Source organism: Coregonus lavaretus (genome assembly GCF_964263955.1).
Source record: "Coregonus lavaretus genome assembly, chromosome: 38".
Taxonomy (NCBI): Eukaryota; Metazoa; Chordata; class Actinopteri; order Salmoniformes; family Salmonidae; genus Coregonus; species Coregonus lavaretus.
This window is the reverse complement of record NC_140025.1, coordinates 6559293-6572273: the sequence shown is the minus strand read 5'-3', so window position 1 is coordinate 6572273 and position 12981 is coordinate 6559293. Positions and strand designations below refer to the sequence as shown.

General features: G+C 48.2%; 1 protein-coding gene across 1 annotated transcript in view; it reads right to left on the bottom strand.

Annotated features, from left to right (window-relative positions):
* Positions 1 to 12755, bottom strand: part of mxra5a (matrix-remodelling associated 5a) — a gene marked incomplete at its 5' end in the record, with an annotated part of 13711 nt that extends 956 nt beyond the window's left edge. The window contains 12 exon segments of the mRNA XM_084155131.1: positions 1 to 1507; positions 1639 to 1781; positions 2180 to 2366; positions 4130 to 5087; positions 5296 to 9170; positions 9786 to 10269; positions 10453 to 10604; positions 10915 to 11153; positions 11537 to 11666; positions 12283 to 12504; positions 12706 to 12725; positions 12729 to 12755. The exon segment at positions 1 to 1507 is cut by the window's left edge and continues 956 nt beyond it. Coding sequence (XP_084011257.1) covers positions 1 to 1507; positions 1639 to 1781; positions 2180 to 2366; positions 4130 to 5087; positions 5296 to 9170; positions 9786 to 10269; positions 10453 to 10604; positions 10915 to 11153; positions 11537 to 11666; positions 12283 to 12504; positions 12706 to 12725; positions 12729 to 12755 — 7944 coding nt within the window.
* Positions 12756 to 12981: the final 226 nt, after the last annotated feature.

Genomic DNA, 12981 nt, shown 5'->3' with positions numbered 1-12981 from the left:
TGTGGGGTTCTGGATGATGAGAGAGCCTTGTGGGTGGAGGTACTTGTTGCCAAAGAGGCGTGGCTGGGCGCTGACCACTAGCCGCGTCCTGTCCGGCGTCTCCCAGGCAATCTCAGCTCGGGGGATCCCTGTGGCAACACAGTTCAGCTGGACTGCCACGCCGCGGCGAGCGTACATCGCGGGAGGAGGGCCGTTGGTGATGCGAGGCAGGTACGCGATGATGATGACAGGCACGGAGAGCAGGGCGCTGCCGTATTCGTTGGCCGCTCGGCAGACGTAGGAGCCGCGGTCGTAGACGGACGCCTGCTGGATGGCGAGCGTTCCATTGGCCAGGACAGCGTAGCGACCGGCTCTCTGTGGCCGTCCCAGGACCACCCCACTGGGCAGGGTCCAAGTCAGCCGGAGGGGGTCCCCCGTGGAGAGACAGTGGAGTTGGAGGCTCTCCCCATTCATAATACTGATGGGGGAGTTGTAGCGGTTATTGATCTCTGGTTTCCTCTCCGGGGCTAGAGTAATGGTACGTTCCACTAACCCGGCTACATTCCTCACCAGGCAGCGGTACATACCACTCTCAGAGACAGAGGGGTTAGTGATGACCAAGGAGCCGTCAGGTCGGTGGAAGAACTTGGATAACTGTGCACCGCTCATGAGGGGGGAACCATTAGGGAGGATCCATGTTACCGTTGGGGGTGCTGGGCCTCCTTCAAAGGAGCAGTTCAGGGTCATGGTACCGCCCACCGTTAGAGAGAGGCTCTCTGTTTTGGGTCCTCTGAGCTGCGGCCTCTCTACCATCTCTCTAACCTCCAGGTGGACCATCAGCCTGGCCTCCCCACCCTCATTGCGTGCAATGCAGGTCAGCTGAGCCGAGTCGGTCCCCTTCGGCGAACGTATATCCAATGTACCATTACGATGCACCGTCATTCTGCTGCCGTAGTACGGCGCCGGGAGGATGATGTTCTCTGGTAATACCCACGTGACCCGGGGGATGGGTGTCCCCACGGCCTCGCAGGCCAGCATGGTGCGCTGGTCCCTTATAGCCGTCACTCTAGTGTTGACCATACCTCTCAGTCCGTTTATGGTTGGCGGCGTCACAAGGACGTCCACCCTGGTGACTTTGTGGTCCTGGCCGGCACTGTTCCTAGATGTGCAGGTGTAGTTACCAGCATCAAAGCGTTGAGCCTTCTGGACCACTAATGTACCATCATTATGGACCTGGTACTTATCGGAGGAGGAGGCAATGGCCCGGTTAGTAGGGGAGAGCCATGTGATGACTGGGGTCGGCTCTCCCTTGGAGGTGCACTTCAGTGACACGGTCTCCCCATAGAGAACCCTGATGACTTCAGGGCTTTGAGTTTTGTCTCTGATGATCGGAGGGTCCGCCACGACCTTGACGTGAACCTTCATCTCATCCTTCCCTATCTGGTTCTCAGCGTAGCAGGTATAGTCTCCTTCCTCTCTCATCCCCACGTCGTTGGCGTATAGCGTCCCGTTGTCGAACACCACATATCTGGGGGGTGGGAGGGGTTGGGTGACTGTTTGAAAATAGTGTTGTTATTCTTATCGACTGTGCAGTTAATGTGATTCAATAACATATTACGGTATGTGTAAAGTTGATGTGATTCAACAAACACCATGTACCTGCGGATGCGCCCACCTCTAACCCTACTATCCGTCTGTTTGAGTGTGTTGATCATGGTGCCGTCCGGCAGAGCCCAGCGGATCTCAGGGTTGGGGAGGCCAGATGCTACACAATCCACCTTCAGGTCTCCTCCATACATCACCTTCAAATTCCAATTCAAAAAGATGTATTATCTATCCAATCGTACATTACATTTACATTTACGTCATTTAGCAGATGCTCTTATCCAGAGCGACTTACAAATTGGTGCATTCACCTTATAGCCAGTGGGATAACCACTTTACAATTTATTTTTTATTATTATTATTATTACATTAGACAGAAAATCAACCGAAAAATATGCATGACATAGCACATTAAAACATCACATTAAAAACACCACGGTTATGCCCCATATGGCACCCTAACCCCTATATAGTGCACTATTTTTGACAAAGGCCCATAGGGCTCTGGTCAAAAGTAGTGCACTATACAGGGAATAGGGTGCCATTTGGGACGCTCCCATTATTTACATTAAAAAAACTAAGACAAAAGACAGACCTTCTGACTGGCCAGCAGCTGCTTCTGCTCAATCTTGGCCGGCTTGGTCAGCACGTTAACCCTCAGTAGCATGTAGTCGTCCCCCATCTTGTTTCGGGCCACACACAGGTAGTCCCCATCGTCTTTCTCTGTCATGGCCTGGATGGCCAGAGAACCGTTGGTGAACACCTTTATCCTGGGGTCGAAGCTGAAACCCCCCCCCCCAACAAAAACAAGTTGTTATTGTTTGTGAATAGGAACCATCTTAGGTCTTTCTTTTATGGTTTTTCAGCTAACCTTTAGGGAAAAGAAAATGTGCCTGTATGATTTCACAGTAAACCTTCTCATTCATGATAGCATCTTATGATGATAGTTGATATACAGTGCCTTCAGAAAGTATTCATACCCCTTGACTTATTCCACATTTTGTTGTGTTACAGCCTGAATTCAAAATGGATTAAATGTATATTTTTCTCACTCATCTACACACGATACACCATAATGACAAAGTGAAAATAGGTTTTTAGAAATGTTTGATAATATATTGAAAATGAAATACAGAAATATCTATTCACACCTTTGAGTCAATACATGTTAGAATCACCTTTGGCAGCGATTACGGCTGTGAGTCTTTCTGGGTAAGTCTCTAAGAGTTTTGCACACCTGGATTATACAATATTTGCACATTATTATTTTAAAAAGTCTGTCAAGTTGGTTGTTGATCATTGCTCGACAGACATTTTCAAGTCTTGCCATAGATGTTCAAGCCGATTTAAGTCAAAACTGTAACTAAGTCACTCATGAACATTCAATGTTGTCTTGGTAAGCAACTCCAGTGTATATTTGGCCTTGTGTTTTAGGTTATTGTCCTACTGAAAGGTGAACTTGACTCCCAGTGTCTGTTGGAAAGCAGACTGAACCAGGTTTTCCTTTAGGATTTTGCCTGTGCTTATCTCTATTCTGTTTCTTTTTATCCAAAAAAACTCCCTTGCCAATGACAAGCATACCCATAACATGATGCAGCCACCTAAAAAATCCAGTCTGCTTGACAATATGAAGAGTGGTACTCAGTGATGTGTTGTGTTGGATTTGCCCCAAACACAACACTTTGTATCCAGGACAAAAGTTAATTTCTTTGCCACATTTTTTAGTTTTACTTTAGTGCCTTATTGCAAACAGAATGCTTCCTTCTTTTCACTCTGTCATTTAGGTTACTATTGTGGAGTAACTACAATGTTGTTGATCCATCCTCAGTTTTCTCCTATCACAGCCATTAAACTCTGTAACTGTTTTAAAGTCACCATTGGCCTCGTGGTGAAATCCCTGAGCGGTTTCCTTCCTCTCTGGCAGGAAGGATGCCTGTATCTTTGTAGTGAATGGGTGTATTGATACAACATCCAAAGTATAATTAATACCTTCACCATGCTCAAAGGGATATTCAATGTCTGCTTTTAAATGTTTACCCATCTACCAATAGATGCCTTTCTTTGCGAGGCATTGGATAACCTCCCTGGTCTTTGTGATTGAATCCGTGTTTGAAATTCATTGCTCGACTGAGGGACCTTACAGATAATTATATTTGTGGGGTACAAAGATGAGGTAGTCATTCAAAAATCATGTTAAACACTATTAGTGCACACAGTCCATGGAACATATGTGACTTGTTAAGCACATTTTTACTCCTGAACTTATTTAGGCTTGCCATAACAAAGGGGTTGAATACTTCAGCGTTTCATTTTTAATCAATTTGTAAAGATTTCTAAAAACATAATTCCACTTTGAGATAATGGGGTATTATGTGTAGGCCAGTGACACAAAATCTCAATTTAATAAATTTTAAATTCAGGCTGTAACACAACAAAATGTGGAAAAAGTCAAAGGTATGAATACTTTCTGAAGGCACTATACATACAGACAACGGTCTGAAGGGCATATTAGACAGTGAGTGAAAAAGATGCCAGAAATGCATACCTGTACTGGGAATCCACTAGTTTCTTAGAGGGAGTCCTCCAGACGATCCTGGGCTCTGGCTTTCCTGTGGCGATGCAGTCGAGCCTCAACAGCCCCCCATAGACCACGTCAGTCCTCTGGGGAGACGAGGAGGTAATCCTGGCCTTGGTGGAGGATGGGAGCCTCAGTACTGTCAGAATACTGGTTCTCCTGGAGGCTCCTACCGCATTACTGGCCACACACTCATATCTCCCCGCGTCGTCTTGGCCTAGCCCACGGACGTACAGGGTCCCGTTGGGGAAGACAAAGAAATTACGTCCGTTGACAAACTGTGTGGCGAGAAGCTGGACTCCGTCGGGCGTGGACCAGCGGATGATGGGCGTAGGGGCTCCTTTGGCGGTGCAGTGGATGTAGGCTGTGCTGCCCTCGGGGAGGGACATGTTCTCATAGCGAGGTTGTTGGATGACTGGAGGCAAGGCTGCCACATGGAGACGGACAGAAACTGTATCGGCCCCCGCTGCGCTGCTGCCGATACATTTATAGATCCCTCTGTCTATGTAGCTAGCCTGGGTTATTCGGAGAGTACCGTTACTGAGGAGGGTCACGCGCTTGGGGCCAGACTGAGGGCCGGGCTGGGGGCCACTGGCTGGGTTGGAAGGGCCCTGGGAAGGGGGGGCAGCGAGGTGGACCCTGTCAGGCAGCACCCAGGTGACCCGCGGCATGGGGTGTCCCTGTACCTGGCACTCCAGATCGATGCCGTCTCCGTGGTACACGGTGGCATCGCGGAAGCGCGGCTGGAGCACTCTGGGATGCTGGGCCAGAACCATCAGGGTGACCACCATCTTGTCCACGCCGTACTGGTTCTGGACCATACAGAGGTACTGGCCTCGGTCCTGGGGCTGGGTGTTACGGATGATAAACGTGCCGTTGAGATGCACCTCGAACCTCTGGACCCGAGTGTTCTGGGCTAATGTGGCTCCTGCATGAATGAAAATAATATACGGTTAAAGACATGTTGTCTGTTGAAACACATAGGAATGGAGCATAGCTTATATCGTTACAAATAGGGTTCTCCTTTTTTCTTACATTAACAGGCTTACATACAGTTGTATGATTTTGTAACAGAGGGTGAAGAAGGATCTTCTATGATGAGAGGAGAACAGAAAAGGAAGTACTGTTATACATACCAGTGGAGACTCTAGTCCAGGAGAGGAAGGGTTTGGGCTCCCCTACAGCCACACAGGGTAGCTGTGCATCCATCTCTGCATTCACTGTCACTGTCTGCACATCCACATTGGTGATCTGGGGCTTCCCTCTTATATCAGGCCCTGCTACGGAGGGTCTCTGAACCCCTCCCGACACCCCACCTGATACCCCTTGTGTCTGGGTGGGGGTCTCTGTCCTCTGGCCCCCCCTGGACGGACTCTGAGGCCTCGATGAAGACACTGATGAAGTCTGAGAAATGCGCTTTGTGGTGGTGGGAGCGAGAGTGGTTGTAGTGGTCGTCTGTTTAACCGTCTGGGTGTTTGTGTTTGTGACTGTCCTGTGGGGTGTTCTGGGTTCTGTGGTGGTTGGTTTAACACCGGTGACTGGATCAGGCTTGATGTCAGTTGACTCTAGTTTAGTAGTGGTGTGGGAGTCGGGTGGTGGTCTGTTGGGGTCAGATCTGGTGATTAGGATGGAGTCTCCTCTGTTGAGGATAGGGTTGTTCCTCTGGTCAGGTTGAGAGATGAGGACTCTCTCTCTGTGACTGTCTGGGATGTGGTTGGAGTTGGAGGGAGCCTCCACTGTTCTGGATGAAGGTTGGGTCCTGACCCTAGTGGATGGAGTGTTTAGTACAGGGATCTGAGGCCTCACCCTAGAGGGGAATACTACGGATGTCCTAACTGATGTGGAGGTGACAGGTGTCATAGTTGGAGTAACATCCTTTATTGTATTAGCAGCAACAGAAACTGCAACATTTTCCACTGGTGTTCGGTCTTTGCCTGTGGTGGAAGTGCTTTCTCTGATGTTATAGCGCCCATCAAAGATTGTTCCGGGCTTAACAGTGACTGTTTTAGCGGGACCAGATCCGTGATAAGAGCTTTCAGATGTCACCAGCTTTTCAGTGGTGCTAACCTGAGCCCTCTCATGTCCTGCCTCCTCATGAAAGGACTCTTTTGTTGAGGTACCCGGGGCGTGTGTTGTGCCGTGTGCTCTGGTTATTTTATGGCGGATAGATGGAGACACGCTGTCAATCTCTTTGACCGGCACCTTTTTAACCTCAGTAGTACCTGTTGTATCTCGATAGTCTGGTGTGTTGAGCTGTCCATCTGGTAGCACTCCCGGTCGAGTGTGGGGATTCTCCGGGGACTTGTCAGGACTTGGAACAGGGCGAAGGTCTACAGTAACGCTGCCTCCCCTTTGTGTTGTCTCTGCAGGAACTGCAGGAATGGGGATGCTTGTAAATTTCCCCTGACTGGCTGCTGTGGGCACATTCGAGCGCTCTGGGACTGGGCTCTGAGTGTTTGGAGTCTGAGAGGCTCCTTCTGGGGCTGGGGCTGTTATGTGATGGCTGTTCTGGGATGTTTGTTTATATGTTTCTGTTATATAGGTTGTAGGAGACGCCGTTGGGGCAGTTGTGCTCCTGGACAGTGGTTTGGCGTGTGGTGAAAGGGTGTCCTTTGTCTTGGAGCGTGTTGTAGGTTTCACTGAAGGGTCAATCCTGTCTTCATATAAAGAGACTCCTGTGTTCTCTTGGTGACTCACTCTGCCTGATGACGTTGCTTGGCTTCCCGTCGATGGAACTGCGGTATTAAACCTGGCCGTCATGCTTTTGGACTTGTCGGATGTTTCTATTTTAGTCCATGTGGCAGTGGTTGCCTTGGTAGTTGTTGGGAGGGTGTACTTAGGTATGGCTGTAGATGTAAAATCACTTCTCAATGGATTCTCAGGCTTTGGCTTCTTTCTACCTGTATTGGGCCGTCTTCTCCTGCCCCCACCCCCATTCCTCCTCCTGGAGTTCTGGTTTCTGAGTCGAGTATACACCTCACCTGGAGTTTCCTTCCTCATATTCACAGCTGAAGTGAGCTCGGTTGTGGGAGAGGGTGTGGTGAGTGGAAGATGGGTTATATTAGACGTTGTATGCTGCTTTAGCTGAGTATGTGTGTCTAGTTTAGCTGTTGTGCTCTCAGTCTCAGTGAAAGAGTGATCAAATTCATCTCTCTCTGTTTCCGATTCAGAGTACCCTCTAACTGTGGTGGTGGTGATTGATGGGTCAAGTTCAGCTCTGTCTAAATATGCTTCACCTCCTTCATTATAGCTGTTAACAACACTGGGTTCGTTAGCGTCTTCCGCCCCCTGATTATACTCAGACGTGGGTGAGATATCAGACTTTGTAACCGTATCACCATCTGTAGTCATAGCGGTGGTGGTGGTGCTTTGATTTTCTCCTTGTAAAGAATCGTCGTATGAAGAACTGGTCCAGACGTTCATATGCAGCTGGCCCAGGGTCTGGGAGTGTGTGTGTGCGACTGTGTGCCTGCCTTGCGTCTCTGTGTGTGTGACAGTGTTACTGAGCTGCTGGGGAACAGATGTGACAGGCTCTGTGACCGGCTGCGTGAAACGTGCACGATTTGTGGCTGTATCGGCGTCTGAGTCTGTGGTGTAAGTAGTGTGTCGAGTGGGTGTATGCGGTATAGTAGTGGGTGTGTTTAGCTCCTCCTCCTTTTCCTCATGTAGGTCTACTGTTGATCCCTCTATGTTGTCCGGAGACTCTGTCTGCTTAGCTTTGGCTGTTGTCGTTGACTCCTGCTTCTTCTTTGTGGTGAGGTGAGTTGAGCTGGGTGTTATGTTAGTGTTACCCTGTCCGTTCTTGTCACGGATTTTGGCCAAAATGTCCGCCCACTTCTCTGGGTCTATATTTTTGTTTGCCACGTTAATCCTCCTTCTCGTCTCCACTGTGTTTTTCTTGTCTTTATAATTTGTCCCTGCCGTGGTTGGTTTTCTAGGTACAGCAGGTCGTCTCCATGTCTTTCTAAATGGATGTCCACCACCCCTGTTTGAACTTTGACCTCTCCGCCGATTCATGAGCTCCACACGGCTCGGGGATGAGGAGGAGGAGGAAGACGAGGAAGACGAGGAGGGGACTTCCTCCTGTGTGTCCTCATCGTCCCCTGATGCCTCCTCAGTGTCCTCCATGGGGGCTTTGACCCTGGTGTTGACCCCTGAAGCAGACTGTGGCCTCATTCTCCTCAGTGGTCGTATCTCTGCTCCTAACTGTCTGGTGAGAGTCACCTTAGTAGCCAGGGAATACACACCATGCTGGTTCATCGCCACACACTTATAATATCCACTGTCTGTCAGTCGACTCTCTGGCACTCTCAGAGTTCCGTTGGAATACACCAGAGCTCTAGAAGAGTTGGCTCTGTGACTCACTATGTTGCTGTCAGGAAGGATCCAGTTAATCTCAGGGTCAGGAGAGCCAGACACGACACAGTTCAGGGTGAGAGGGACACCGGTGAACCCCTCTACGGGGGTAGGCGCCGTCTCATCCCCTCCAAGAGGGGGAGGACTGGAGGACTCCTCGACCGCCAGGCGGAAAGGGAGGACACTGAGGTCATCAGAGACCTGGGCGATACAGTAATATATCCCTGAGTCTGAGTGTCCTACAGCTTTAATATCCAACCTACCGGTGCTCGACACTGACACCCTATTGTCTGGGCTGCTGTACGGTGCCTCCAGCTGGTTCCCGTCTGGCAGCATCCAGCGAACCACCGTGTCTCCTGAGCTCAACACGTTACAGTCCATTACAGCAGGACTGCCCACTACAACACTCAGCACCATCCTGGTAGTGTTTGTGTTCTCTATCATGACCCATGTCCTGCGGTGTCTGCGCTCCAGCTCGAGGTCCACGGTCTGTGTGAGGCGGGTGCTGAGGATCAGCTTGACGCTCTTCCCAGTGGACTGGGGCCTGTTCAGCTGCAGGTCCACAGAGCTCTGCATCAGCCAGGATGGTTGAGCTACCATGTCAGCCTTGACCCCTGTATAGTACAGCGCGTCTCTCTCCAGGTCCTGCCTGTACCTGGAGGTCAAGAAGTTTGAGTTCATTAGAAAGATATAACACATAACATAAGATAACATAACAATATGAAATTAGATGCTCTATATCATGTGTTGAACTCAAGGCCCATTCAATCCGGGGTGGTTTGATTATTATAAAAAAAAATATTTTTGTGGGAAAAACGATCTCAATCAACATTGAAATGACTAAAACCAAATCGAGACTGGGTAGAAATGATAATGGACCTACACTTACAGTCACGTCACTCTGTCCAGCTAGCTAACAGTCATGGAAACGAAAGCTAGACAGTCAGGGAGCATTGAAAAATAGAGTGAAGACTATTTTTTGCACATTTTGATGGCGAGGAAATACATGTTAAGTGCGGCCCTCCAGACCTCGGTGAAGACCGAATGCGGCCCGTGGGGAAAATGAGTTTGACACCCCTGCTCTGTATTGAGGACCACTCTGAAATGAACATATTAAATCACATAATAATCACATAGGGGCAAATCCTAGCTTCCACAAATGTTCACTTGCAATGATGTCAATGCATGACTAAGCAAAATGTTACTCAAGTAGAAGTTAGAATTTGGCCCATAATGATCAGTTACAAAGCGGTTTCTTAATCCAGCCTACCTGAAGCTGGGCACTGGCTCCTTAGACAGCATGATCTCTCTCTGCAGGTGAGCGGGCGTGTCGCTATAGTAGGCGATCAGCCTCCAGAGTCTCTCATAATTGTCCCTGTTGATGGGACACTCCAGATCCACGGAGACACTCACATTAGAGGCCAGCTGCAGAGGGTTGACCTGCTCCCAGCTGACCTTAGACGACTCCCTGCGGGGCTCCCCGACGCTGCACTCCAGATCCACTTTGTTCCCATGCTCGTCCGTCAGGCCTAGGGTAATGTTGCCAAACGGCCCCTTGAACTCCTCCAGGGTCATGACCTCTGTCTCTGTGTCCTCTGGGGTCGTAGGTCGATCAGGGGAGGTGATAACGGGGCTGGAGCAGACCAGGTTGTCCAGGCCCAGGACTTCTTTCATTCGTAAATTGTTTGGGGAGGAACACACAGGGCAGAGCTGACCTCCTGGGTAGGCCCTGTCCTTTTTACACTTCAGCACACCTATGAAGAAAGGAACACGAGAAGGAACGTTAACATCATTATTCCGAGTTTTGGACATACATTTTCAAGGCACAAATGTGTAAAACGACAGCTGCATTATGCTTCGAGCATTGATCCAATTGTATCTGTCATCACTGATGAATACGTACATTCACTGAGTAGCTAGTAAATAAAATACATTACCTGGTGAGTTTTTGTCCCAGTCGGGGAACCATTTCATCCTGCAGTCACATGTCCAGGGGTTCCCATGCAGGAAGAGGTTCTCCAGCTGGGGCATTCCTCCCAGCAGCTTCTGGGGCAGTGAGGTCAGCCTGTTCTCCGACAGGTACAGGTGCCTGATTTTCGATAAGGAGACAAGAGGGAAATTATAACATTAGCTTCAGGAACATCTTGTCTCCATCTCAATTCCTCTTTCCGTGAATCCTCACATCCTATTTCCTTGCCTCACTTTCAACTGCATTAGAGAAGATATAAGGTCCCGCCCCTCTGACCTTCTTCTCCAATGGGTTTTGAGAAGGCGGTAAGGAGAGAGGATGCAAAGAATAGAGGAAAGCTGAATTGAGAAAGTGCCCGATACTAAGATAAAACCAGATATTGTCCAAAGAATTATGGGTACTGTAGTTAGTTCATCATGCTAGACTTCACCTGAGGGTGGAGACGTGGAATTGTCCCATCATGGAGAAGGTGGAAAAGGTAGAGGGGTGGAGCTGCTGCAGTCTGTTCCCCTCCAGCTGTACGAGGCGTAGGGAGGTGAGGCCCTGGAAGGTGTCTGGGTGAATGAACTCCAGATGGTTGTGGTCCAGGTGTAGTCTGGTCAGAGACCACAGACCATGGAGAGTGTGTCTGTTGATCTCCTTCAGTTTGTTATAGCTAATCTTCAGCATCTGAGGGGAAGAACACCAGAGGTGAGTGAGTTATCATTCTAATAGAATAGAGCAGGGTTTCCCAAACTTGGTCCTGGGACCCCCCGTGGGTGCACGTTTTGGTTTTTGCCCTAGCACTACACAGCTGATTCAAATAACCAACTCATCATCAAGCTTTGATTATTTGAATCAGCTGTGTAGTGCTAGGGCAAAAACCAAAAGTGCACCCAGGGGGGCCCCAGGGTGCAGGACCGAGTTTGGGAAACTCTGGAATAGAGTATAGTAGAATAGAGTAGAAAATAATAATGGAATGGAACAATTGCGTGGTACTATACTGTATATCCTATTATACGGTACTGAGGTGATATTTCATGCTAATCAACATTTCCTGTTTATTACTGTACCTGTAAGGACATGAGATCCCTAAAGGCCCCGTTAGGAATGTTGTGGAGATCATTCCCATGCATCATCAGAAGCTCCAGCTTCCTCAGCCCAGCCAGAGAGGTCTGAGTCACACGGTGTATAGTGTTAAACCTATAGGAAACAACAGCGACACAAGCAATTCATGACTGACTATTAACTTACTTGACTTGTTCTTTGTGGAGCAAAGTGCCTTCATTTCTGACTATATAAGAAGAAATGGTGAAAAACCTGATGGAACTTAAGACCTTGGGATCAAAACGTTGTCAATAAAGGTGGTAGTTGGGAATATATAAAGTGGGTGGGCCTTTCTGTTCTTTTTAAGATATGGCTAAAGCTCATATGTGAAATGACTCATTAAAAAGCATGGGGTATACAATAAGCATATAATAAGATTAGATCAGACTTCACTGTAGGCATATTGCATTATGCATATTTACTTGTGAGTTGCAGAGAGATTAATTTCAGTCACATGCTCAGTACATTTGAATAAGTACTGAACTGTAAACAATTCTAAAGGCCTCTAATGAAAAGTGAATATTTGATTGCTTATTGTTTATTTTTATTGACCTACAATGCACATGCATAAATACAAATCTTATACTTTTATTCATTTCACATTTTACATATAGTGTAGGTCTAAAGGTATAAGTTATTGTGTATGATGCCTGTTTTTTAGGCCTATGGTCTCATTGCGGGTCATTGAATAAAGCCAATCCACCAGGCTTACCCCAGGTTCATGCGCTCCACTTGTCTGGGTATGCCGGCGGGCACCGTGAGCAGGGAACGGAACGTGCAGTGCACCTCTGTGGCCTGAGGGCACGTACACGGGCGCGGGCAGGGGAGACTTGTAACTGGCACCATCAGCACCGACAGAATCAATATGAACGTGGCGGGACGGTCCATCTTCAGCTGCGCATCCATCCACCACAAAGTGTTCCTATCACTGGAGCTGGTCGAGGGTTACGGATTCATTATAGGCCTATTTCAGTAGTACCCAAACACAAATGAAAAGGTGATCTCTGACAAAATACTTCACAGTAGAGAAAATGGATAGACTATGCGCGAAATTAGTGCACACTGTATGAACGCATCTTTACCCACATCAAACATGGTATGACCTGAACCGAAATGAAAAAGTTAAACATCTCACCTTAGAATTTCTTGTAACTTTTATTTAGAGCCAGACTGACTGTATCCCATTTTACCATGGCTTTGGTGTCTCCTCAATGCCACTCCTCACGCAGCGCATAACTCCATAGTTGTACAGTCCTATAATGACAAACTCCCCAAAGAATAAAATAGTTACAATAAATTCCGATGTAAAATCCGTAGACAGAAATGCGCACAGGGCTTCGATAGACAGTTTGAAGTATCCGTTTTGTTTCGTGTGTAGCACCTTGAGAAAGAAAATTGCACTTTTGCCCAA